Source organism: Phoca vitulina, unplaced genomic scaffold (genome assembly GCF_004348235.1).
Source record: "Phoca vitulina isolate PV1807 unplaced genomic scaffold, GSC_HSeal_1.0 scaffold6, whole genome shotgun sequence".
Lineage (NCBI taxonomy): Eukaryota > Metazoa > Chordata > Mammalia > Carnivora > Phocidae > Phoca > Phoca vitulina.
Genome location: NW_022589709.1, coordinates 14,222,562 through 14,249,702, shown reverse-complemented (window position 1 = coordinate 14,249,702; position 27,141 = coordinate 14,222,562). Strand labels below are relative to the sequence as shown.

At 43.2% G+C, this 27,141-nt stretch overlaps 2 protein-coding genes across 3 annotated transcripts in view; one reads left to right on the top strand and one right to left on the bottom strand.

Moving 5' to 3' along the window:
• The window catches only part of DOCK2 (dedicator of cytokinesis 2), a 475,105-nt gene that overhangs the window by 69,837 nt on the left and 378,127 nt on the right, over positions 1–27,141 (bottom strand). For both annotated transcript variants that reach the window (XM_032403689.1, XM_032403690.1), the window contains 3 exons: positions 21,069–21,167; positions 18,472–18,566; positions 7,725–7,803 (listed from right to left, as the gene is read on the bottom strand). In XM_032403689.1, coding sequence (XP_032259580.1) covers positions 7,725–7,803; positions 18,472–18,566; positions 21,069–21,167 — 273 coding nt within the window. The remainder of the gene's footprint in view (positions 1–7,724; positions 7,804–18,471; positions 18,567–21,068; positions 21,168–27,141) is intronic.
• INSYN2B (inhibitory synaptic factor family member 2B) overlaps positions 23,597–27,141 on the top strand; it is a 120,901-nt gene continuing 117,356 nt past the window's right edge. Inside the window, exon 1 of the mRNA XM_032403692.1 lies at positions 23,597–23,773. The gene's annotated coding sequence lies outside the window, so the exon portion shown is untranslated. The remainder of the gene's footprint in view (positions 23,774–27,141) is intronic.

Genomic DNA, 27,141 nt, shown 5'->3' with positions numbered 1-27,141 from the left:
AACCTGGTCAAAGGACATGGAAAGGGTTATACTGAATGTGAGAAATTCCTGATTTTAGGAAATTTCCGAAGAGTAATCAGGATACAAAAAGAAATAGATACAGAACAACATAAATTGAATTGCTATTGCTTTCAAAAATAATTCCAGAAATGTTTCCCTAACACATCTGAGAACACACAAACATGTCAAACCTAGAGCCTCTTGCTAGTCTCTGTTCTGACTTAGTCCTTCAAAAATGTTTTCTCTGCCACCCCATTCCTAATTTTTTAAATTTAGATATAATCCGTATATCATAACGTTCACTTTTTAGAGTATAGAATTTAATGGTTTTTAGTATATTCACAAAAGGTAATACAACCATCACCACTAAGCAGTCATTCCCTATTCTTCCCTCCCCTTCAGCCCCTGGCAGTCACTAATCTCCTTGCTGTCTCTGTGGATTTGCTCACTCTGACATTTCATAGAAATGGAATCATAAACTATATAGCCTTTCATGTCCGGCTCCTTTCATTAAGCAGAACGTTTCAGGGTCCATCCGTGCTGTCACATGTATCAGCACTTCGTTTATTTTTATTGCTGAACACTAATCGATCCTATGGATCTACCACATTTTATTTACCCATTCATCCACTGACTGACATTTGTGTTGTTTCCACCTTTTGGCTCTTATGAATAATGCATCTATGAATTTCTACATACAAGTTTTTGTGTGGATATAAGTTTCTAATTCCCTGGGGTATATCCTTAGGAGTGGACCTGATTTTCCTTTGTCTTCCCTCCTTGAAGATCTTTGCGGGCCATGAGATCATAGATCCCGTGCCTCTTTTTTCTTAGTAGATCAGAAATGGTGCCCCTAAGGGTCTCACCCACAGCCTCTGCCCAGTTTTGCCCCATAGAGCAATGTGGGACCCACTCTGAAACTGAGGGAACATTGTCATGGTGAGTGGCTCTATGCAATGCCCTGAGAGGTGAGCAGTGGCCACAGCCAGATACTTCTGGGTCTCATAATGCCTCTGCTCTGAACCTTCCTTGACTCTTGTTCCCAAAGAACCAGGACAAAGGACACTAACATGGCTTTTGAGACCTCATTAAATTTCCAATGTTTTCTCCCTCAACAAACTGCCTATTCTACAGAGGGCTGGTCTGCTCAGACTCCATAGATATAACATGAGCATCCTGGTCTCCTTGGCTTGGCTCCCTTACTGCACCTAAGTTCTATTCTTTCATCAGAGCCTAGTTCGAGATCCATTCCTTCATGAAGCCTTCCCAGATGGCAGGGCATGACAGGTCTGCTCAACCCTTCCGAATCTGAGTAGCTCTTAGTAGGCGCAAAAACAGATGTGGGTCCTCTGTTCTACACCTTCCCTTGTGCTCCACTCAATTTCCATGACAGCATCATCCAGTGGTTAGGAGCATAAGCATCAGCATCATCTCACAGACTAGGATGTGGATACCAGGTCTATCTCTTACTAGCTAGGTTGTCTTTGGTGACTTATTTGACTTTTCTGAGCCTCATTTTCCTTACCTGTAAAATGGAGAAAATAAGGGCAACTACCATCATGGATTGTTGTAAGTTCTGGATAAAATAATACGAGCATGAAGTCATTCACCACAGGGGTGGCACATGTCAAGTGCTCAGTAAGTAGAGTGGTGGCATTGTCTATAGTGCTGATCGTAGATTATTTGAATGCCCTGTCTTTCCAACTGTAAGCTCCACAAACAAGGGTCTTGCGTTCCACTTACTTGTATCTCTAATGCAATATTCAGCACAATGGCTTAAATGGCTTGAATGTAGCAAGGCTCTAGGAAATATTTATTTATTGATCACCATATTGTTAGAGAAATTCTCCAGTTGTTTCAAAAGGTCCAGATTTTTCTTTCCTCCCTGGCCTAAGCTGCCTGGTGGTATTTCTACTAAGTGCCCAACTCAGCTGGCTCAGGGAAGCCAAAGATGTTTGAGCCACACACATAGGTCTTTTTTCCCTGGGGGAAGAGGTGAGGTGACTTCTGATTGGGAATTTAGTATTTTGAAATAATAGGACAACAGAAAGTTAGAATAATTTTAAGGCTCATCTCTTCCAACTCCCTTATTTCACAGATATAAACAGTGAGATCCAGATAAATGACCACCCAAAGTCATACTGCTAGTGGGTATAACTAGAATTTAGTTACTTTCAATTAACTCCCCAAAAATTGAAAATTTAATACACATATGGTCAAAAAAATTAAATGGTAGAAAAGATTAAATGATAAAAAGTTTATTTTCCATCCTACCTTGGACCCTAGTCTAATTCGCCAGAAAAAAAAAAAAAAAAAATTAACAGTTCCCTGGATATTCTTCCCAAAAATTTTTTATGTATAAACAAACATGTATAGACAGTTCAAAAAATAGTCTGCTGTAGTTTGCTTTTTTCTCTCACCAATATATCTTGCAGATGTGTCCATATTAGCCTATATAGATCTACTTCACTGCCTTTTATTGCTGCATGGTATTCTGCTATAAGGATATACTTTAATTTTAACCAATTCCCTATTTAGATTATTCTAAATTATTTAGATTGAGTCCAACTTCTTTTTTCCTTTGGCATCAGTGCTGTAATCAACATGTTTGTTTATACATTTTTGTCCATGAGAGGCTGTAACATGGTATACATTCCTAGAGCTGGAATCCTTTAGACACGGGGTCTATGCAGAATTTGTGGTTGTTTGTTGTCTTTGTTGTTGAATAGACACTGTAAGTTTGCCTTCCAGGATTCCACTCCAATTATCAGCTCTATTAGCATGGGCAGTTGCCTTACCTCTCTGAGTCTCCATTTCCTCAGCTGGAAAAATGAGGCTAATAGTATGTAAAGGGAGGGAGTTATAAGGACCAGAGGAGGAAATCACTGTTGAGAAAACTCCTACTTCATCTTGCGAACGCAGTTCAACAGTCACTTCCTAAATGGGCAGTGGTGGTCTAGTGGTAAGCCTAGCTGCCTTCCAAAAGTCACTTCCCGGGGAAGCCTTCCCAACTTCTGCCCTGACTAATGCAGATCCACCCATTCACCTTCATCATGCCCTGTTTGCAGGATTTATGACATGTTTTAAGCTGAACTAATTTATTTCCTGTCTCCTCTAATGGATATAAGCATCTTGCAAGCAAGAACCCCCTCTTTTTATTCACTGTTGTATATCCAGTATTTAGCGTTGTGTCTAACTCAGCATGTGCTCACAAGCATTTGTTGAAGGAGTTCATTAATGAGCCCAGCACTCCCCCTGCATTCTTGTTAACTCCTCCCTAGACACTATGATCTCTGTAGTATTATTCTCCCATTTTGGAGATCAGGACACTGAGGCCCAGAGAAGTTAAATAACTTGCCCAAGGTGACACAGCTACAAAATGGCAAGGTTGGCATTTGAATCCAAGTGCATCTCTCTCTAGAACTTGTATTCTTAACCACTCTGCTCTTCTGCAAAAATTGCTTTTCTTTCCTTTCTCAGTTTCCTTTAGCCTTGGTTGTTGGTCCAGGTTTCCACTGGGTCATCTGAATTTTTACAGTCCTTACAACAGACACTCAAGGATTTGATCCTATAAGATTCACATGAGCTGCAAATTATTATTTACCCCAATTCCATTAAAAAAATAAAGCACCCAGCACAGTGTTGCTAACATGTGTCTGAGCTGCAAAGCCATGGCTGCCATGGGCATTCTAAGGAGGCCACTGATTTTGGGAGTGAAAGGTTCCAATCATAGATTTGGGTTAGGAACATCAGATCAGAGGTTGTCTGGGGCCCTCAAGCTATGGCCGAAGAAGCTGTCCTTAAGCATGTGACCATCTTTCTGTGTGGTGAAGTTGTCCCACCTGATCCTCCCTGGGGGGTGCTGTGGGCCTCTTCAAGGCTTTGATGGGTGCTCTGCGTGGTATGTGCTCCCTCTCTCACCTTTTTTGCCACTACAAGTTACATTTCCTATTATAGAGACCAAGCCTGCCCTCAGTCCTCCATTAATAGCTGGGAATATCCTGGAATATCCTTTTCATTTCACAGGGTCTCCAGTACAGGTTCAAAAATGATCCCAAGGTAGTCTGATGCCCAGAAGCTGATCCAGAAATGCCTCAAGGCCAAGGCTGGAATTACCAAATGCAGAGCGAATTACAGCTTCCCAAGTAGAGAGAATGTTCTTAGTAGTAATCAGACAGCTGCTTAAGACAGAAACAATCTTCCTGGAGCCAAAGAGCACATCGGAAGTGTAACCATGGATTCCTGGCCAATCAGAGTACCCAATATGGAGAGTCTAATCCCACAGCCAATCATCGCAGAGCTCTCTATCCCAGGGCCAGCAAGAGCTAACTAGGGCAGACAGTGTCTCTGGAGCTAAATAGAGCTGTCTCCTAGATTTGAAAGGCACTCTGTTTTTAAAAGACAGGGCAGAAGAGTGGAAAGGGCCTGGGCTTTGCAGACAGGACAGCGACTGAATTCCAGGAGCTCCTGATTAGATGACCTTTAACAGGAGAGTCAACCACTTCTCTGAAGCTCAGTTTATTCACTGGTAAAATGGGTAGATCCCAACCCAACAGGATTATGCCCTAAGGAGATGCCTAATAAAGGTTAGTCACCTTGAAAAGCTTGGATGCTAGAAGATGGATTCACAGCCTACTATCATGACTCTAAGATCCTTGAGGGCAGGGCAGTGTTCTGCTTTGCTTCTGAGTTCCTCATAGCGTGTTAACAATAGTCTGGACCTATGAGAATTGCTCTTAAACAGGAATCCTTGCTGAGTTGCATTTGAAATCCTCTCTCTTGGTCTTCCCTGACCAGCAAATGGATGTGAATGCCAAGGCCCAGCCTCCCGAATGGGGGTTGGGAATGCAAATTATTTTAGCCCTGGGCAGAAAACATCATTTCTGTAATTCCCAGGTCTTGTCATCTGCAGAGTGGCACCCATAGAGCTTCTTGCTTTTTGTCCTTTGTATCATAAAACCACAGTTCCAGAAAAGATATTAGGGATAATCTCATTGCACCTGCCCCTCCTCTGGACAGTGGCTGCCAAGGCCAGCAGCTCTTAGTGATGGATGCTGTTCCTGCTGATATTAAATGCATAATTAATGAAACTGTTAGAAGGAAACAAGGCGTGTTCCAGGCAGGGTACAGAGAACAAATCCATTCTCGCACAGGGTGAGGAGAAGGTAGAAGAACAAAGATAAGGCAGAAAAATGATCCTGTTCTTGAGTACTTTTCAGCAAATATCTATGGAGGTCTCATTAGCAAAAGAGACTTATTTCATTTTGTAATGTTGGCCATTTTCCTGTTTTATAAAATCCTGTGGGTGTGACAGCCCTAAGCAATGTGTGGTGACCGGAAAGATGCCTTCCTACTGTCCTGTTTATCAAGGACTGACATATGAGTTCCCAGACCTGACATATTTTAGGACCATCATCATCATCATCATCATCAAAATGATAACAATTATTATAATGAGCTAACATTTTATTAAATTGCTACCATGTTCCTAGCACTGTTCTAAGTGCTTTACATGAATTAGTTCACTTAATCCTCTCAAAAGTCCAGTGAGGTAGCTGCAATTAGTATTTTAATTTGATGTTGAAGAGACTGAGGCACAGAGAAGTAAAGTAATTTGCCTAAAGCCACACAGCTCATAAGCTCAAACCTTCTATGTATGAAACCCCCACTTCTCTGGGCATCTCTCAGATGCAGATTTTCTTTCAGGGAAACAGGATAAAACCTATAAGAATGGCATGAAAAGACGGAAGCCGCACTTCTCTTGGAAAGTAGCCCCTAAGACCATGGAGGACAGCCAGAGTCGGGAAACCAGGTCTGAGGCTGTAAGTGCCACCACCCTCAGAAAGAGATGGGCAAACCAGCCATCAATTTTATGGCCCAAACACTGCCTCACAGCTGGCCCCTAGGTGTGTTGCTCCAAGCTGCCCCTCGAAAAAAGCAATGTCCTTATTAGCTTCCTGGAACAACTTGTACCTGAAGCCTGCAGGCATCTGGTCCACATTTGGAAGGGGATCAAACATTTCTTCTGATTCAAACAGCCAAAGTGACATGTTTTGTTTCCACCTGAGAGATGTATAACTCTCAGCCCGAAGCTCTCCGTGAAGCCAGTGCAGGGGAGACTCCCTACCGGGCACGTGGCGGTGGTGATCTGCAGCTGGGAGGTCAGCCACCGCGGCGCTCTGGTCTCCACTCTGCACTGCCATGCTGTGTCACTATCTGCACATCAGGCTAGCTGCTCATCACCTCCGGCTCTCCGTTCCCGCATCCATCCAGCAGAAGAAGGACTAGTAATAGTAACTAACTTGTAGTCTGGTTGTCAGGGCTGAGAAAGAAAATGCCCGAGGATGCTTCTCATGAGATCTGCACACATAAGTCATCATAAAATGGCAGCTACTCTTCGTATCATCGTCATCATTATAGTGCAGATGCCTTATTTGAATGCAAGATAGTGGGAGGGAATCTTATTTGGAGATAATGTTGATTAAATGCTTCTAGGCTGGTGCTCTCCAGCAGAGTGGGTCTCATAGGCCTCAGCCCAGGCAGCATCTCCCCAGGGAGACCTACTACGTGTCAGGCACAAAGCCAATAGAAGGTCTTCATACTCATGAAGCTCACACTTTACCGGAGGAAAGAGAGAAAAAATTGTGCTGGTAGACAAATAAGAAAGATAATTTCAAATAATATTTAGTGCTATGAAGAGACTACAACAGGTTAAGTGGTAACACATAATGAACATGGGATCAGTGAGGAATCCTCAAAGAGGACTCGTCAGGGGAGGTCTCTTTCAGGAGGAAGTATCTGAATGAAAACCGGCAGAACCTTACAGTGAATTCTCCCAGCAAGCCCCTTGACACATGCCAGTTCTGCAAAACCCCTGTGAAACAGAAAGAGTAGGTATTGTGAGCATCCTACTGATGAGTCAACTGAGGCATGGACACAGTCCAGGCCTTGTCTGAGGTTGCTCAGCTAGTCACAGGCCAAAGCCCAGCTTGGAACCGAACACCTTAGATGAGCAGGCAGAAAATACCATTGCCTCAGTTCACTGGCAACTTCCTAGGCTTGCACTGCCAGAGATCCTGGGGGCCAGGGACTTCCCCAGAGGAGAGATCCCCTTTCAGGGTCCTTCTCTATCACCAGCCAGAGGTAGCAATTTGGGCTTTTCCACAAGGCTTTGAGGAATTGGCTCTTCTTGCCTAGGCCTTGAGCATGTGTGTCACTCTGCCCCAGGGACATGCTTTGAGGCCCCCAAATCTCACAGAGGCCCCAGGTCTTGTCTGAGTCCTAAAAGTGATTTCTGAAGGAATCATGAAGTCCCAGAAATGTATTAGTGAGCTTTTATTTTTCAGTGTCTGCGAGTACCTGTTTTGCTAGGCTCCAGTGAGTAAGAACAGTAAAAGAATGCGATACGTTTCTAAAAGGTGGTACCCACTCTGACAATGGATGAATGCAAATCTCCTCTTTAGCACAAGATACATTATACAGTCACATTTGCATATGCTGCTCAGTTAATGATTATTTATTTAATCAAGGGCCTGGTTCCAAACCCTGAGTTTCAATCAAGGGCCTGGTTCCCTCCTCACCCACACCCCCTCTGTGGAAACCCCCAGAGACACTGGCATATCTTACGTGTGCTTTGCAATGTGTCTGATGGAGTAATCAGCCCAAGATGCTACAGCCACCTTGCCAGGGCACCCCAAAGCACACCCTGCGTGCCTCACACTCACCTGGAACTCAAAGTTCGTGTGTTCCAGGAACTTCTGGTTCATGGTTTCTGCGAACTTGTTGATTGCTCTCAGGAAGACCCTGGAAGAGGGGAGAAGGTCACCAGGCCATCTGAGTATGCTACCTCAGGCATCCCTCCCCATCCTCCAGACCAAAGCTCCCTCAGAGAGGGGCTCAAAGACCCAAAGAAGAGGTCAGCTGACCCACCTGCTCGCACTGTAGACCTGGGGCCATGTTTGCCCTGCAAGAACTTAAGTACTGTCTATTTGACTTCCTCAGAAAATGTCTTTTGTTTAAACTATTACAAGTTTTTGACAGAAAATTTATGCTATCCAGAAAGACATAAATTGCCTCCTCCACAAACAAGCAAACTAACAACACACCATCGAATCTTATCATCTAGAGAAAACCATCACTGAGATTCTGATGAACATTATGTTCAAAGGTCTCCCTAGATGTATGTACATGAATGGTATTTGAAAGATATCATTTTGATAAATAGAGCTAAATGGCAAATGCTGTTTCACAGCCTGTCTTTTTTACTCAGCAATAAATTGTGTGTTCCTTTCATGCCAATGAATGCAGATATACATCATGCCTTTTAATCACCGAAGAGCATGCCATTCTATGGGTGGATCGCAGTTTATTTAATCAGTCTTTCAGTGATGATCCTTTATGCTCAGTTTTTATAGACAGTGTTTCAGTAATCACTCTTATGTACACCTTGCACCTCTGATATACACCTCTTTTCCAGTCTTCTTCTTGAAGTGGTAGTACTTAACAAATGCACACTTAACATTTTGGTACCTGTTGTCAAATTGTGTTTCTCCTTAAACATCTTCTCATCCATCTCTTCCTCCCCTTCCTCCTACCAAGCCCTACCGACTGGTCTTTCAGCTTCCCATCTCTTGCCTCTTCAATGTCAAGAGTACCTTGCCTAATGGTCAGCTCCAATCATGTCAATCACCCATTTTGGTGACACCCCACTGTCCACAGGATAAGCCCAAACTCTTCCTCTTGACAGTCAATGCCCTTCATGATTAGACCCCACCTTTCTAGACTCATTTCCCACTGTTATTCGCTGCTTTTTCTTGTTTTCTGATACATAGCTGTGTTCCTCTTTTGTATAAAAGCCTCTCTCCTTTTAATCTCTTTAGGACAGGGTCTGCTGCATCCTTGTGTCCCCCAAAGGACAGTCATTGCAATTTCCTTTTCCAGAATTCATCATGGTCTAGGATGACTTATTTGCATGACTCAATAATGCCTGTCTCCTCCACTAGACTGTACTTCCCTTGAAATCAGAGACTCCCTCCATGATCTCATCTACTCTCCAATCTTCCTCCCTGGCCTCTCCCCTGAGCTTCCAGCTTGCATTCCAGCTCTCTCCTCCAGACCTTCATGTGGATGACTAATAGGCATCCCATACATAAGGTCAAATTCTCAACTCCTATTGCTTGTAGTCTTTCCATTTTTCTGTAGTCTTCCCATCTGTGTTAACGATAACTCCATTCTTCCAATTGCTCAGGGGGGAAGAACTGGTGCTAGCATCCTTGATTTTTCTCTTTCTCTCATATCTTACACCTGACCTGTCAGCAAAACCTCTTTGCATTGCTTTCAAAATACATCCAGAATTTGACAACACCCACCCCATTGCCATTGACCTCAATCATGCCACCATCATTTCTCTCCTGGATTTCTGCAATAGCCTCCAAACTGCCACATGCCCACCTGTGACCTCATCTCCATTGTGTGGGTGTGTTTATAAAATCTTCAAGCACAGTGGCCAGATCTTACCTGTACCACTGCCTATAATTTTTGATGAACAATGAATAATCAATAACTACTTCTCCATTGAGTGGCTGGTCCAGGGAAAATGCCCATTTGGCTTACCTGAGACACAATAGGAGGCAAGTAAAGGAAGTGTCGATTAGAAGGTTATTGCTTTGGGTAATGATTGGGGCTCAATTCTGCTTGGGAACTGCTGAGAGACTGTATAGAGCATACCTGCACATCAGAGGTGTTCCCTCCCAGGGATGAGGAACCTGGGAGGTTTATTTACCAATGCCAGCCTCTCACTAGTTGAAAGTTGCTCCTGTGGACATTAAGACTTTAGCACTTCTAGCTGGCCTTGTAGGTGGACTGAGCTCTCTCTTGCAGCCAGAGAAAGTCCAGAGAATGAAAGAAGTAGGAAGATCAGGATATGTGGTAAATGTCCACCAAAGCTGCAGGTATATATATTCTGGGTGGGCCAAGAGCGTGGGCAGGGCACCTCTAAATGTGCTATATTGGGCATTACTTGTAAAGAAGCTGGGCCAGGTATTCATTAGGCACTTAAATGTTTGTTGAACAAAGAAGACAGTGTGTCCTTGTATCAGGATCACAAGATTTGTATACCCACACAAGCACACACCCATGCACACACACATGCACACTCACATACACACACAGTTGGATGCAGACTCTGGCTTTGACACTTCCCAGCTGTGTGGATGTGGGACATGTCCATGTCACTTTGACATCTCTGTTTCCTTGCCTGTGCAATACCAGCAGTGTAGCCCCTTTCCCAGGGTTGCTGAAGGCTTTAGTGGCAAATGCGTGGTTAGGTGTGGAGCACAGGGCCTGCCACAACAGGAACACAGCAGTTGTGGCTGCTTTAGACCACTTTGGGTTGCTTCATCCTTCTTCCGAAGTCAGGAACTAACAGCAAAATGGGCAGACAGGACCAGTTGCAGCCGGCAACCAGTTCTGAGATAGGCAGGACCATGTAAAGGCAAAAAGATGAAAGTCCCATAAAATCTCCCCGCCACCCTCCCAATCAGGATGTCAAAAAGTGAGATTTCTTTGGCTTTGCTCTTCTGGCATTTGCTAATATGCCTTTGAAAAATATCTATATTTTCCCCTTAAAGTATGGAAATGCATTGAGTGGCTGTCATTTTATGTTATAAGCATCTTGGAATCTCTAATGTGATCCCAAAATGAGGAGTTTTACAAATTCTCGGAAGCAACAAAGCTATCAGTAGTTTCAGTAATAGTCATTATTTTGATTGTCAGCCTAAACCTGTCTCTGGTTCTCAAAGGCCAGCCAAATAACCAGGCATTGATCAACCCTCTGTGCTAATGGTGGGTACTGATGGCAGATGGGCGATGGGGGCAGTAAGTCAAGGTTCTTCCCTCTCTCTGGATTTTCCCACAGCCACTCACTGGGAATCATGAATCATAACATCACTTAACTTTGGTTTCTCATGTATGGGTTTAGAAAAGTATGCCTTTTGTCTTCTCTTTAAAAAATAACTCTACTTAAAGCCTAAGCACTAATATGCTGAAGTAAACTAGAATGAAAACATACTCTACTCTCTGTTACTTTCAACAATGAACCTGAATTGTTGAAAACAAAGTTCATGACCAAATCTCAACCTAACACTTCCTGCATCTCATCTGTGATGCTTAGTAGGATCTATAAAATCAATAACAATCAGAGCCACAGCTACCAATGATGGGCTCTCTGCTAAGCACTTTGCATGGATTCTTTCTGTTCTGTTTTTTTTTTTTTTCTTCTTTTTTACTTCTCACATTAACTCTCTGAGTTGGATATTGTTTCCATTTTAGAGCAATGAGTTTAGGTAACTTTCCCAATAACCCAGCCAGTACATATGAAATCAGGATTTATACAGAAGTATGCTGCCTTCAAACTATTCTGTCCATAAGAAAACCTCTGGAATTGTGTTCAATCCGAGCTGTGAGCTCACCTTATTAATAATAGCAATGACAGAAGGACAGCAATCTGTGTACCTTGTGCTAAGGACTCTACATTCTTTCACGTAAATCTACAAACCAAGGTGGGTGCTATTGTACACCCATTTAACAGAAGAAGAAACTGAATATTGGGAAAACGAAATGATTTCCCCACTTTCACACAGCTAATAAACAGCACAGTCTAGACCTAATGTCAGAGTTGTCTTTCTCCAAAGCCTTTGCAGTTAACCAGAAGGATATACTGGCTTCCTTGAAGGCTAGCCTGCAGTCTTTTAGCCCTGGGCATGCTTCTACTCACGCCCACCATTTTGCACACAGTCCCTTCACACTTCATCCCTATCATCCTGCTGCCCTGCCCACAATCGCCTGGGCACAGGGCCAACGCTTGACTCCGGCAGTGTTCCCTGGGTGGCCAGTGGCCCACTGGTGATCTTATGGGTAGCCAGCAGGGGCGTCCAGGCCTGGAGAGTAGTTAAATCAAATCCTTCATGTCAGTCCTAAAGCAGGACCCCTAGGGAGAAGGCAGTGACCCACGCCCTGAGGAGAAGCCATGAACAGATGACTCTGAGAGGAAGCAGAAGCCACATGTGGCAGAAGTCAGCTGCTGCGAGTAGGAAGAAACTGGCGGAAAGATCCTTAAAGGTGGAGTAGGGGAATAATGATGAGAGCTACAATTTAAGAAGATAGGATTATGTACCAGGCCCTATGCTACATGTTCTATATGCATTTTCTCAACCACTTTTCATAATACCGCTAGGAAGTAGGTCCTCTTGGTTTTGCTGCTATCACACCGACTCCTGCAGGTGCTTGAGCAAGCCTACCCTGGGTCAAATCCCCACTCTGGCACTCTTCCATGCTGTGGCCTGGAGCTAGCTGCTTGACCTCGGGGAATCTGAAGGGCCCCTTCTGGGAAATGAGCCATGTGAAGATTAAATAAGATGTAGTGTATAAAGCTGGTGGCCCAGTGCCTCAGCTCAATAAATGTCCTCAATAAATGTCAGTTGTTGTTGTTGTTGCTATTGTTAATAGGCTGGCCACCTGGTAGCTCCAAGGCGGGAAGATTCCAGGCTGAAACCATTCCGAAGTGACAACCAACCCACACCCACAGGTTGTAGGACAGGAATAAAAGGGCATGCCTTTTCTGGTGAGAATGCCCAAGGGAGGGAGAAGGCCTCTTTGAACCCCATTCCCCTTCTCTCTGTGGTTCATGGGATGTTGTTGATTCTACCGGTCAAACTTGACGATGGAAGTAAAAGAGTTGGACAACAGAGTTCTTGTTCCTCCCTGGAGGCAGTGAGAAATCCATCCTCCCAGAGCCCTTAAGCTGCTGTCCCCGAAACACACAAAAGTTCTGTGCACCAAGAGGTTAGAGTGAAGCAATGGCTTCCAGCTCAGCATCAAGGAACGTCTCACTCCCAGTGCCCCTGACGCCTTGCTTGGAATCTGGGATTCTGGCAAGGGACGCAGTAGGCTCTTGGAATCTGGAATCCTGCAGCCTGTTAAACATCAGGATTAGTTGTGCTGTGCTGGCTAAAGAACCCACGGAGGGGCCTCCTTCTGGGCCATATGCACTGACGGAGGTGAGGCCCACAAAAAGGAGTAGGTGCTACAAATTAACGTGGGTAGGAGGAAGGGGAAGTGGGACTCAGTGATTTGTCAGCCTCCTGATGGAGCCACCATACGATTGCTGGGCGCTGCCCTACTCAGTTTCCTATGATCGACTTCTGTGACCCTACTGTGTGCCTGGTCCTGTTATGTGCTTGAGACAATGTTAGACCTTGGAATAGGACACTGATAAAGGTAGACAAGGTCCAGCCCAGATTTGCCTCTTCTGTGAAATATTTTGGGTATTCCCAAACCACAGGAATTGACAAGGACAATAACAGCTAACATTTATGAAATGCTTGTTATGTGCCATGCACTGTTCTAACTACTTTGTATATATTATTTTATTTCATTTTGGTCCTCACAGTTGTGATAGGTACTATTATTAGCCCCATTTTATAGGAAGAAAAATTGAGTCATAATAATCACAGAACTTCACCCAAGGTCAGCTAACTATTAAATGGTGGAGGCAGGATATAGACCCTAGTAGTGGTAAATCCTACCTCCTCTGGGTATTTTTTGTGCTCTGAACTCGTAGCAATTGGTCACATTTCCATGGGCATATTTACTGTCTCACCAACTAGACCATAAGCCCCCTGCCCTCTAGGACTAAGGGACAGGCCCACTCCCTAGAGCCCTGCCTGACCAGGATACTCAATAAATATGTGTGGGTTGATTCCTTTTTTGAGATGCTTTAGGGATGTGTCCAAATCCCCAAGCCCCTTCAAAATGTTGGATTTCCAGATCGAGGTGCAGATGGAAGGGGAGAAAAGAGGTTCCTAGGTATAATTTTGTTAGTTTACTATATTATAAAGAACTTCATCATTTAAAAATTTACCGTGTCCTGTAAATCAGATCTTCTGAAAGCTGTGTCTTACCAAAATGAAAAAAAAAAAAATGTTCTAACAGAAGGCATTTCTTGCAGTAGACATGTCACTATGTCTGCATACACAAAGTACATAGCTGAGAAGACATTCAACTCTGGAAAACTCCATTCCCTCCAACAAGCAGAAAAATAAATTATATATGGCTAATACATACATACATACATAAATCATAAGTGATGATAGAGAAATTATAAAAACATGTAGGTTTTAATAATACGTAAATAATAAGGAAGGAAGGAAGAAAGAAAGGAAGGAAATTGTAAAGTACATACTAACCAGCATAGGAAGTAGAAATGTTCTGGAGAATACTGGCCTGGGTTAAACCATGCTGCATATTCTGTTTGTCCAATTTACATTGAAATCTTTCACTGACTGGCCACAAGATCTTGGGCAAGCTAACTCTTTGGGCCTCTTTCAGTTTGTTGAGCCACTAAATATGCAGTGGGCACATCTGTACAACGCACTTCATAAGATGACCTCACTATTTTATAGGATGAAGCAGTAGAGGTCAAGAACATGGACTCTGCATGGCTTCTTATTAGCAATGCAATACTGTGGAAGTTACTCATCTATTCTGTGCCTCAGTTTCCTCATACATAAAATGTGGATTACAACAGGCTACATCATAAAGTTGTTGTGAAGATTAAATAAACTAATACATGTAAGGTATTCACAACAGCAGTAGATCTAGGTGCCAACACGTTAGCTATCATAACATCACACCAAATGTAAAAAAGGTGAGATAATTTCAGGTGTTCCATTGTGGACTGAAGATGAAGGACATCTACTAACTAATCCATGTGCCCTTCAAGGAGAACAACAATCATTTTTCTGGTTGACATTAGGCACATCCTTCTCTAGTCCAAGGCTAAGTTTGTTGTCTACTCCTGGAGATGGCAATGCATCTATTCAATGAGTTTTCTGAGGTACCAGCATTGTGTTAAGGAGTAACTCATTCTATCCTCACAAAAAAATACCATGAAATGAACATTATAAATAATCCCCATTTTACAGATCAGGAAATTGAGAGTCCAAGAGATTAAATGACTTCCCAAGAAAGAGAAGTGGCAGAAGTCTGAAATCCAACTGTATTTCTGAGTCTACCTTTTTTTTTTTTTTTTTAATGTAGAGACTTAAGTACTTAGCTGAGCCTTAGGGATGCAAATATTGCTATTTAGGAGACAATTCTGCTTTCTTAGATCCTTTAGAAAATTATATTGTAGTTTTCTAAGTACAAAGAAACCAAGGATTATTATATCATCTCTGGGGGCCTATCCCTCCAAAAAAGACCAAAGTCCATAGCTAGCTGGGATTTCAGGAGGGGATGTTCCTCCAGACTGTTCTACATGCTTCCTCCAAGATGACTGTAGGCAGCTCAGAAGGTCAGGGCTCCAGCCTCTCTGGGCTCCCATCCTCCTGACCTTGTATAAGTGGTAGATGTCTGGGCATTTATTTGCCTATCCATCATCCAATTCTTCTTTTGGTAATAACTCCTAGACTTTTCCTTTGGATAACTACTCCCCTTACCGCCACCCCCCCCCCCCGCCCCGCCCTTTGCTCCCAGGCTTTGCGGTTTGGATAGAGGGAACAATCGCCTCCCAGTTGCAAAGTGAATCACGTGACCCAAGCCTGATGAAATAGCAAATTTCACTTTCCTGGCCACAGAAATTTATAAATGGGCATGTAGCCTAAGCCAGAGCTTTGAGGATTAGCCTGAGGACACTTGTTCTACCTTTTCTTTCAACCCCTATTGGGCTTGCTAATTCAAGGCATATCTCTAGAATTTCTAGAGCCTATTTTCCCCACCACAAAGAGAGCAGCTGCCTGAGAATGAAGTCAACAAAAAAAGAGCAAAGATAGACATACAGATTTCTTACAACACTGTTTGAGCACCTAGATACATCCATGCCTGAAGACGTAACTCTGAGTTAATAAACTCTCTTTTTACTTAGGCAGATTTGAACTAGATTTCTTTAAAAATTCTAATCAGTAAATAGCTATTGGATACACAGAGTTCATTATATGTATTTATGAATGTCAGGCTTTGTGCTAGGAGCTGGAAACACAGAGATAAATTAGACATAGTGCTTGCCTTCAAGAAGCCCATTCTTTAGTGGCAGAAATAGTCATACGAAGATACAATTATAGCACAGTGGAATAAGTGCCATAATATGGGCATGTATGGAAATACGGAGAAGAAAACACATTCTCCTACCATGAGAGAGTTTTAGAAGCATCCACAAAGGAGAGATGACAGGGTGAAGAATTTGAAGGATGCTTTCATGTTGAGTTTGGTCTAGAAGAGAGGAGAGCAATAGTTTACGCAAAGTCATAGAAAAATGAAATGGTAGATAACAGTGAATAGTTGAATATATCCAAAGCACAAGGTGAGTTGAAGAGGACTCACATGGGTGCTTCATGTATTTTGGCAAAACCTGAAGACATTATTGGTCAGCTGGCAAACAGTAAAAGGATTCACATACAGTTCAGGAGCTGGCTACTACTGTAACACAAGATGACTGAACATTGGCATAAGGTACTATCAGCTTCATAATTTGTTGAGCTCAGTGCACAGTGAAAATGTGAATCTCCTCATTCAAAAATTATTAAGAATTTCAAGATGGCAAAAGGAGGGCATTAAAGCAAACGTGGAGCCTTTTAGAGTGCAGGGCCCTAGGCAACTGCACAGGGTACAGGCCCAGAAAGCTGGTCCTGACATAGGGGTAGGAAGGGGCCTGTCTCTGATTTGTCATGTGACCTGGGCCTAATTCCCACCAACACTTTAATCATTGCAAAATCCAGACTCCCATCTGTGTGATGTGAACATGGAGAATCAGGGCAAGGTTAGCCCAGATTGAGAATTCTGACATTTTGTTGCTGGGCTGATCTTTCTCCTCCCACCATAAGTTCTGTTGCACAGCAAGCCAGAAACTTCTTTCTGCCTTGACAAAACTCTTCTCCCCTTCACCAGCCCCTAAAGTTGGCCCCGAGAGTACTGCAGGTAAGCGAGTCTATCGAGTCACATGGCTAGGCACTTAGGCATCAAATTAGTGGAAGAACAGCTTTTTAGAGGACAGAACGGTAAGGGATGGAGGCCACCCAGGACTGGAGTCAGCTCTTAGGCATACATGAGATAGAAATTCTCAGACTGTATCCAATGACAAAATTATTAATACATAAATGTTTATAGTCTTTGCTCTTTTCCTCCTACTAAGAAGAATTCTCCTTCTGCCTCTTCAACTTCTCTTCTTCCACCCTCTAGGAATATTTCCATTTGCCAGCCAATTCTTGGTTTCTGGGATATAGAACAAAGGCAATAGGTAGAGAGAGACAAAACTTCTTGCCAGTGTAAAGTGAAGGGCCTTTCTTGGGGAGGATTAAAAATATATGAAGCCAAAGGGAAGTGAGAGAGGGAAAAAAAGGGGAAGGGGCCAAGAAGACTCAGCTTTAAAGGAGTTTGTGGATAGGAATTGAGAATAGGGTTGTAAGAGAAATGTGGATAAAGCATGGGATGTGAGTGATACTGAGAGCCAGAGAAATGAAGAAAGGGAATATCAGAAAATACTGCTGAGTGTTATAATTTGAATTTCATTTTGATGAGATGATACTATTTGAGAGAAAGCATTAAAGACTGAAATTGCTTATAATTACTTTTATCTAATGTTGTGCTGGGTTATGTGGGATCTGAGTTATACTTGGGTTACATTGGAATCCTATGAGATGTTAACTGATATTATATATACACACAGAGACATACATATATGCACACCAAATGGTTCCACTAGCAAATACATTTGTGAAATTCTGTATCCTAAATCCTCCATTCAGAGAATCCCATCAGCATATTAAAGGCTCTAAGAAGTCCTGCAGCACAGAAATCTGTTCAAAACTGCGTAATCCCATGCTTCCTAAACTTACTTTACTGTATGCCACAAAACATATTTTATTATTTTGAATAAATGTTAAAATACTATAATTTTAATAAGGCTGACCTACTGTCCCAAGAGTTTAGGGAAGACTTCACAAAGTATGTTCTTTTTTTTTAAGATTTATTTATTTATTTTAGAGAGAGAGAAATAGAGAGTTGGGGGAGGGGCAGAGGGAGAGAGAGACTCCCAAGCACTCCCCACTGAGAGGGGAGCCTGATGCGGGGCTCAATCTCACTACCCTGAGATCATGATCTGAGCCAAAACCAAGAGTCAGAAGCTTAACTGACTGAGCCACACAGGTGCCCCACAAAGTATGTTATTTTAACTGGTATTTAAAGAATGGAGAAGGTGGGAGGTAGCCAGCTCAGTATATACCAAGTCATGAGGACTGAAATATTTTTTAAAAAAGAAGATTCAAGATTGGTGTGGAGTTCCCTAGGGTTTAAAAGTAGAAAGAAAGACTCCGCTACACGTTTTCATCTAACCAGGGAGAAAGTATCCCCACCTTGTCTCCATGAGTGCTCCTTTAAGTGATTGCTGGGGTGATGCAGCTGTAGGGACAAGCGGCCGCTCACCTGTTCTGAACCATGCTCATGGCCATCCAGTCTCCAGGATACACATTTTTCCCAATGAGGTCCTTGAACATGATGAATGTCTCCATCAAGAAGTCCTGAAATTGTAAAGCAAAACACACCTGTCATCTTGTTTCATAGGAACTGACTGGAAGGACCCAGACCTTGTTGGCTGTTTAAATTTTTTCTTTATTATTTACTTTTAGAGGGGCAGAAAGGGAAAGGGCATTCATTAAATAAATCCAATGGAACCAATAGCAGTGGATTTTTAAATGGAAGCTTCACGTTGGTTACCAGAAGACTGTTTCACAAATACAAGTGGAATGTGACTATGGGATGTGAAAACACTCTCAAAACAAAGCACTAGTAATTCTGTCTCTGGGAGGAAAGAAGTAAATGCATTTATTGATGTCACATTTTTATAATCATCTTCTCAAATATGTATTTAAGAAGGAAATATTCTACACTTTGTGAAGTCATCTCAGGTCATGTAGCAAAAAGTTATTACCATGACCACCTAATTATCAGTACACTGTAAACACAGCTAGTTCATATATAACAGACACATCCATGGGTAGATTAGAGGAAACACAACTTCTCATTCGAAGAGGTTGAGAGTGGACCTCAACACACTCCAGCAGATACTGCCGCAGACAAGCTTGTGCTCCATCTTTGGAGACTGCAAATTTAAGACAAATCCAGATAACCAAGACCAAGACCCCTGGCATGTGGACACTCCTGAGCTGGAAGAAGCAAAATCATACTCTGTCTGCTTTCAGGAAAAGTTAAAATCCATAGGAAACCCATTTAGAGCTCTTTCCTTAAGCTAGTGGTTTTCAAATTATTTTAACAGCATAATTGTTTGTCCAAAGAAAATACTACTCAGAACCAAATATATAAAATAGGTAAAAATAGAATAGCTGTGGTTGACGTGTGTGTGTGTGTTTATGGTAGAGGATAGTGAGGATGGGAGGAATATAATTTTAAAATCACTACTTTAAGCTAAATTGCAAAATTCTGGAAATGAGATTGGTTCCTTTTCAGCAATCTTTGCTTCTGGGGAAAATTACCTCAATGCTTTAAGTCCCAATTTCCACATCAGCAGAATGGGGATAACATCTAACGCAAAGAGTTACTATGAAAATTAAGTGCACACTGTCTAAAAGATGCTCAGCACAGAGCCTGGCCCACTGTAAGTCTCATTAAGTGCTGGATCATGACAATGGCGAGTATTGTTATTCATCCTTGATATCACCTGGGGAAATGCGGATATCATCACAGGCTCCTTCCCTTCAAATGGGAACAGAGAAGGCCTCCGGCTCATAGATGAAAAACCTAGCTTCTGAATGAGAAGCTATAGCATGCTCTAAGGATTAGGAGAGAAGTTCAAATCCTACTCTGCCACATACTTGCTATGTGGCCTTGAGCAAGCAGATTGTAGACTTGTAAAATGTGACCACTAATTCCTAGGTCATACTGTTGTGAGAATTAGCAACAGAGTATATATGTTCAATAAGTAAGAATTCCTTTTTCTATCTTTCTTCTCACCTTTCCTTCCACTGAGGATCAAAAATTAGGAATCTAATCTTTCTATTTCCATGCTCCAAGACATAGATAACGTAGGGAAAAATCCTGGGTTATTTGGCTTTCCTTTTGTTTTATTTTCTGTGTATCCAGAAAAAGGTTACATTTCTTGCCAATGCTGATCCAGTGAGGACACCATCTCTCTGCTGAATGGCTGAAAGAGTAGGACATTGGCTTCCTAATAATTCCCTTTTTATGGGCCACTCTCTGAGATTGGGCCAATTTTAGTTCCCTTGGCCACTCCAAGGAGAGCTGAAAGTGAGCCTCCGCAGCAGAATTCCTAATTCTAGTAGTAGTAAGGAGACAATGACGGAGGTGACCATGTTGAGGGCAAAGGGACTGCTATACCCCCAGGACAGCCTGGGCTGGGCTTTATGTTGATAAGTCATCTGCTACAGAGCTATGAACCTATAGGCCACAGTCCACGTGCAGACTGTTCTGTAACAAATGAGTCCTGAGAGGCTAGAAGAGCAAGGGGGCTCAAAGGCCAACTTCCCCCATGTATTTGTGATCATAATATAGAAATAGCTACCTTTTACTGAGCATTTAATATGTGAGAGCTACTGTGCTCTCATTAACCCCTTCCCCACACTATGACATAAATAATTTATCCCCACTTTACAGATGGGGAAACTGAGGCTTAAGAGAGGTAACTTGCCCATGATCACATAGCTTTCCAGTGACAAATCCTGGATGCAAATCCTAGACTGTGTGATTTTATCACTCATGCTCTTAAGCCCCCAAACGTCCATGATTCATCAACAAACATTTGTTGAGGCATATTTAGACTAGACATTCAGGTTTCATCTCTGACAGGGACTGAAGACATGTTTCAGGAGCGGTAAACACAAGCCTAAATGGAAAACAGAACTAGGGAATCACATGAACATGTTTGTAAACTAGAAACACATATACACAAGGTCCACTGGGACACCTTCTTGCGCTACACTCTTAAGAGCCAAGAGTGTAACATGTCTCCCCTACACTGCCCCCCACCCAGCATTGTGCTGACTCACCACAAGTTCAGAGCTGGTCTGGAAGGTCTCAATATAGAAGGAATAGTGCTGGTCACCCATCTGGTTTAAGATGGCTGTCATACATGCCACAAAGTGACTCTGTAAGAAATAAAGAAAAAATGCCATGAAATAGTGGAGAGAGCACCATGAGATTGATCTTCCCCAATTCCTTGACTTCAGACTGGAAAACACCTCAACCATCTCAGGCAAGTATAAAAAGGCTCCCAAGGATGGAGAATCTCTGCTTACTGGATCAGCAAGTGAAACTTCCCTATGAGGAAATGGTTCCTTATGGCTCGTTTATGGGCTCGTTCTTCAAAAAGCATTTACTGAACACCTATTATGTGACTAGGACTGTAGTGGAAGCTCCAGGTATAGAAAATAGAGCCTGATCCATCACTTCTCCAGCTGCTTGTACTTTGGGAAAAGACCACTGCATTGGTGTCAGAAGATCTAGCCTGTATCGAGATCCTGGATGGGGAGCCTGGGTGGCTCAGTCATTAAGCTTCTGCCTTCGGCTCGGGTCAAGATCCCAGGGTCCTGGGATCAAGCCCAGCATTGGGCTCCCTGCTCCGCAGGAAGCCTGCTTCTCCCTCTGCCTGCCGCTCCCCCTGCTTGTGTTCCCTCTCTCACTGTGTCTCTCTCTGTCAAATAAAATCTTAAAAAAAAAGATCCAGGATATATTTGATTTTTTGATAAATAATTTTATATATCTAAGCCCCAATTCTTTTATCTGTAAAGTGGGACAATAATCCACCCATATCTACCCCCAGATATGGATCAAAAGTCTCCTCTAATGCTTTGAATACAATGAATTTCTCTATAGAGGGATCAGTTGTTGGACCATCATGAATCAGCTAGTGAGAAGCCAGTAGCTACCAGGGACCAGCACTTGTTAAGGGTTTTGGAGGATAAAAGAGATGAGAAGAGGTGGTCCTTGCTCTGCAGGAGTTCATGATCTAGTTGGGAAAGGAAGATTAACATCCGTGAGGGAAAATGTACAAGACCTTTGATCTGCCAAGCAGACCAAGTGTTAGAGGGATTCAAACAAGAAAGGAATCAGTGCAAGGATGTGGAGAAGATGTGGGTCTGGAAGGCTCCAGGGGATCAGAGGAGCAAGAACCACATTCCTTCATGTACCAGAATATATCACACAGCCCTTTCTGCCTTTTCCCTCCCAGATCTTATCAGTCTGTATCAGGGTACATTTTCTATTTAGGCTAGTGTCTGCAAGCAGCATTTAGGGATATCTACTCTGGAAACCTTGTAAAGGAGGTACCAACCATAAATCCACCAGGGGAGAGGAGCCACGCAAGATTGTCTCTTGCAAGAGTCCAATAGGGCTGCCATCTTGGTCAAAGGCAGTCCCACTAGGTTTGGTCAAGGGCAGGCTTGTGGAAGATGGTCTGCTCAATGTGATGCAGGCCTCTCCAGGGAACCCTACTGCTAAAGGGTGTCCAACAAAAGGCATACCAGAGAGGTGGGCCTGGAAATATTATGTGTGAACCAAGAAAATGGGTTTGGTATCACAAACTGCTATTTTTGTTTAAAAAATAATAATATATATATTTATATATATATATAATATATACACACACATATATATAAAGCACACATATGAAAAAATATATATGTATATAAAACACACATATGAAAAGAAATACATCTGCTTGTAGATTACTGCTCTACAGTTTAGTTACAGTGGTGGAGGAACAGCCTCAGTGTCCCAAGAAGCTCCTTCTGTGTTCCTTCACAGGAAGTCTTTTGGATAACTGAATGTTCCTCAAGTTCACATTCCCAAAAGTAACTCCCAGAGATCAGGAGTCTCATTTGCTTTTAAAGGTTTTTTTTCCCAATTAGGATATTAGGAATAACATGCTTTCCCAGTCAGCAAGACCAGCATTATAATTCGTGGGGCTCAGAACAAAATGAAAATGAAGAGTCCTTGTTAAAAATTATTCAGAATTTCAAGACAGCCCCAGGTGCCATTCTAAGCACCAGGCCAGGTCATACACTCAGCAAGCCAGCCCTGCCTGCTGGTGGCCACCAGCGCGCTCACACTCCATAAATGTTTAGAGAACATGCAAAGCTGGCAGAAAGCGTAAAGCTGGGACTCTCGGGAGCAACAGTGAGGATGCTATGCTGATGGGGACCTAGAGCCTCTACACTGAGGTGAACCGTCCTGGTCATCCAGGGAGGCAAAGCCTCTCCTGCTCAGACCCCCAAGGGGTGGTGATGAGTTTGTGAAATTATTGGTTCTTTTCAAACCAGACAGACCACCACCATCGCTGTTAACTTAACCAGGTCCCTCTTAAACCATCGTGTATCCCTCTGGCCAGGCTGGATGGCAGAAAGGAGAAATCTTAGAGTTCGAGAGGTGTGTGTGTGTGTGCGTGTGTGTGTGCACGCACACACACGTGTGTTTCCTCTACTCCCTCCATCTCTTCTCTCCTTTCCTCAAAGAATTCAGCCTGTGACCACTAGAGGTCTTTTCTTTTCACATGGTAGCTGCCGAGCAGTTTGTTCGGCTTTTTATTTATTCCTACGTGAGCAGACCCACTACACTTCTTGCATATAAACAGTGAAAATTACAACATAAAGGACCCATTATTCCTTCTTTTGGAGTAATTCTGCTGCTGGCCAAAGCCTGGCTCATTTTGCAAGGAAAAGGAGGACATCTCTGCAGGTAATTCTACTGCTTCAAGGTAAGAGATTTGGGTAGGTTTTATTTTTTGTGATCCATGATCTTCTAAGAGAAAATGCTATCGCCTCTCGGACAATAGTTTACTTTTAAAGCTTTGGCTTAAATGAGTCCTCGGATTGTGAGCGTGTGTGTGTGTGTGTGTGTGTGTGTGTGTTGGAAAATCTACCATTGTCAGAACTGCAGGCTGCCCCAAATGCATAGATACGGAGTGCTTGTTATTTCCAATGGCTTGATTTGAATTTGAAGTGGGGGGAAAAATAGCAAAAAACAAACCTCAGAGATCAAGTTGCTTGGAATTACCTTGAAAAGGCTGCATTGTCTTAAGCCTTGTTTAGAGAAACTTCCATGCTTCATTTTAAAAGAAAATAAAAGGGGAAAGGGTCCTAGTCCCCATCTAGAGAAAGTGACCATTTTATGAAAGAAACCACTATTTTTTATAAGGACCTGCTCAGTGTGTCAGAGTCCACCAGCCAATCAAAATTACTTTTACCAGCTTGTTCATTTCTTCCTTCTAACTACCACATAGAAAAATCCAGCTCAGTGCCTTACAGCACGATTTGTAGTGCAATGTGACTGAAGTTTGGACAAGTTGCCTGCATTTGGCTGTTAATGAAAAAGGACAGTGTTTTACATCTGTCTGGAAGAACCCCTTTTTTCCTACTCTGGTGTCTAGCCCGCCTTAGCACCAAATCTGTCAGAAATCACACTGATGTGATCGATTGATTAGTGAAATGGCATGAGACGCAAGCAGCAGGTTCGTATTCAGAAAAGGCTCCTTTCTGTCATTTATACTAAAAAACAAATAACAAAGCAAAAAAAAAAAACCCCTCTTTGTCACATAACGAGAGAATGATAGAATAACATTATGCCTCTCTGACGTTTATCCTTCTTTCAGTAATATCTTCAACATGGCAATCCACCTTTTGCTTCCTGCCGCCTTCCCTTTCTATGAGTTTGAGACCTTACTTCTATATCCACCATGTTTTAAATGTTTAGAAAGAGATAGAGGAATGGGGAGGGGGGAGTGACTAGCAACTCAGATACTCCTCACATTGACGTTGCTCAAACTTTATAGCATAGGAGCCAAATCTCCCAGTCCTGTCGGCAACACGGACAAGCCTGAGTACTGCATGGGGGACAGCAGGGTGGAGGGGTCCCCTGCAGTCCAGGCTGGTGAGAATCCCCCTCTTCCCATCCCTGGCAGAAGCTGTATAGGTGACATATATTTACTATCAAGGCATGAGGCAGCCACTCATCCATAGCCAAGCAGCATGCCGGGTGCCTGGATGGGAAATTGCTTCTTGAAACAGAATACCATGGGGACCTGCATCTTAAATCCTGGAGAGAAATTGTATCTGAGACACTGCCACAAACCAGGCAGAGTCACCTCGGCTCCGTTCGGGGCGGTTTAAAATGTAGCTAATGAATCACAGCATGAAGAGACACGGTTTGAAACTAGGTCAAACGTGTAAAAATAAGTGCAATCATCGCAGGCACTTGGCTGATGAGGGGCTACTTAATGCCTTGAGTGGCAGGGCTTATTTGCCACATAGAACCCTCTTCAGCGATCCGCGAAAATCAATCCTCTTAATTAATTCAGCGCATCAGTATGGAGAGAGGTCTCGCACACCTGGGAGAGCACCGAAGCTCCAAAGGAAAACAGCCAGGGTCTCTTCACTGTGTGATGGCAAAAAAGAAAAGAGAAACCCAGTATCCTGTGATTAAAATTCATTAGCTGGGATACTAGGTGATTAGGATCAGGAGAGTAGCCCTCCCCTAATCATTTGGCTCCTTTGCATAAAAAAAAAATCATCATCATATCCTCATATTGATAAGGCCAATAGTTGGGTGCACGTCACCCAACTTAAACATATCTATTTAACCACCTCTAAGGCAAACACACCTACACACACACACACACACACACACACTCACACACAGTCAAGACCTCAGCGGTGCTGAGTGGACCAGGAAGAGGCAATCGGTTTGCCCTGCCTTGAAAACCAAGCAACCAAGGGGGAGAGGGGCCTGGTTGCTGCAGATGCGTCCCCCACTCACCTGAAATTGTGGGAGGGATGAGCTCACAGAAGGAGGGAAGCAGCTAACTTTGGGAGCTTGCTACCTAAATGCCAACATTACTACGCGATACCAGCTGGTGACATGTTGCTATAGTAACTTCAAATAATGTGCAGGGCCAAAATAAAATAAAATATAGAAAGCGCCAAGGAGAGGAGATGAAGGAAAGTTTTCATATCGAGGGAGGCTCAAAAGGAGATGAAAAGTTCTATCTCTCAGGCCATTTATCTCCTTGGGAGACTAAGAGTGGCCAAATGCCATCCTCAGGTGGCTTCTCCATTCACCCCCACGTCTGCCATGTGGTTATGTAACAGATTTAATTCTTGAGTGGAATTGGCACTGTCTGTGTGGTGGATCCAGGACCGGAAGTGGGAGGCTCTTGTGTTAGGAAAAACAGGGACTCTAAAACCCCTTTATCTCAGAGCTTTGTCAGGTACTCGGAATTCTAGTGTGTAGTGATCTTTGGGGAAACCAGTGTATTGTTCTGTCTTAGCAACCATCACGTTCTGGGCACTGCGCTGGGTGTCAGGGTGCAGCAGTGAGTGGGATGGAGAAGGCTGGGCTCCAAAGAGTTTACACCTGGTTCCACCAGGATGTAGAATGTCAGAGTGGGGGCCTCGGAGCCAGCCAGTCCGAGTTCAAATCTTATCTCTATCTCTTCCTCATTGTGTGACCTTGGGCAGAGTCTTGTGCCTCAGTGTCCTCATCTGTAAAAGGGGATAGAAATGTTCCTTACTTCATACGGGGTGGGTGAGGATTAAATCAAAAAGCACTTAGAACATAGAAAGACCTCGATAATTATCAGCTATTATTGTTGTCATAGTTGCTGACTGTGATCCAGAGAAACTATGCAGATTAGCTCATTGAAATTCCTGACCTGGGTGAGGGAAATGATGACATCACCTACCTATGACTGGCTGTGGACACATCAAGTGCTCCCAATCACAGCTCAGTGCCCTTTGACTCTGAACGTGCCTTGGTTAACAACATGCCCAAAGTCCAGCTGTTAAGTAAATCAAATGTGAGCCTCTTGGACCAGGGCATGCTGGGAGGTTTCTTTTATTTGGGGACAGTTGCAGGCAGGTGGGAAGAGTGACAACAGTGCCCAAATTGTTCAAAAGTGTGAAATACAGCTGTCTTCATCAAAAACTTACTCCCCCAGCTGTTTGGCTTTAGGATGTGCCTGTCTCTGTGTGCAGTGGTGTTCTTTGGTTCCCCAGGGATCCTGCTGTGTGATAGAGTAAACCAAGTCACCCTCTTTCAGGGGCAGCTTCCTGATGGGCACAGATCCCG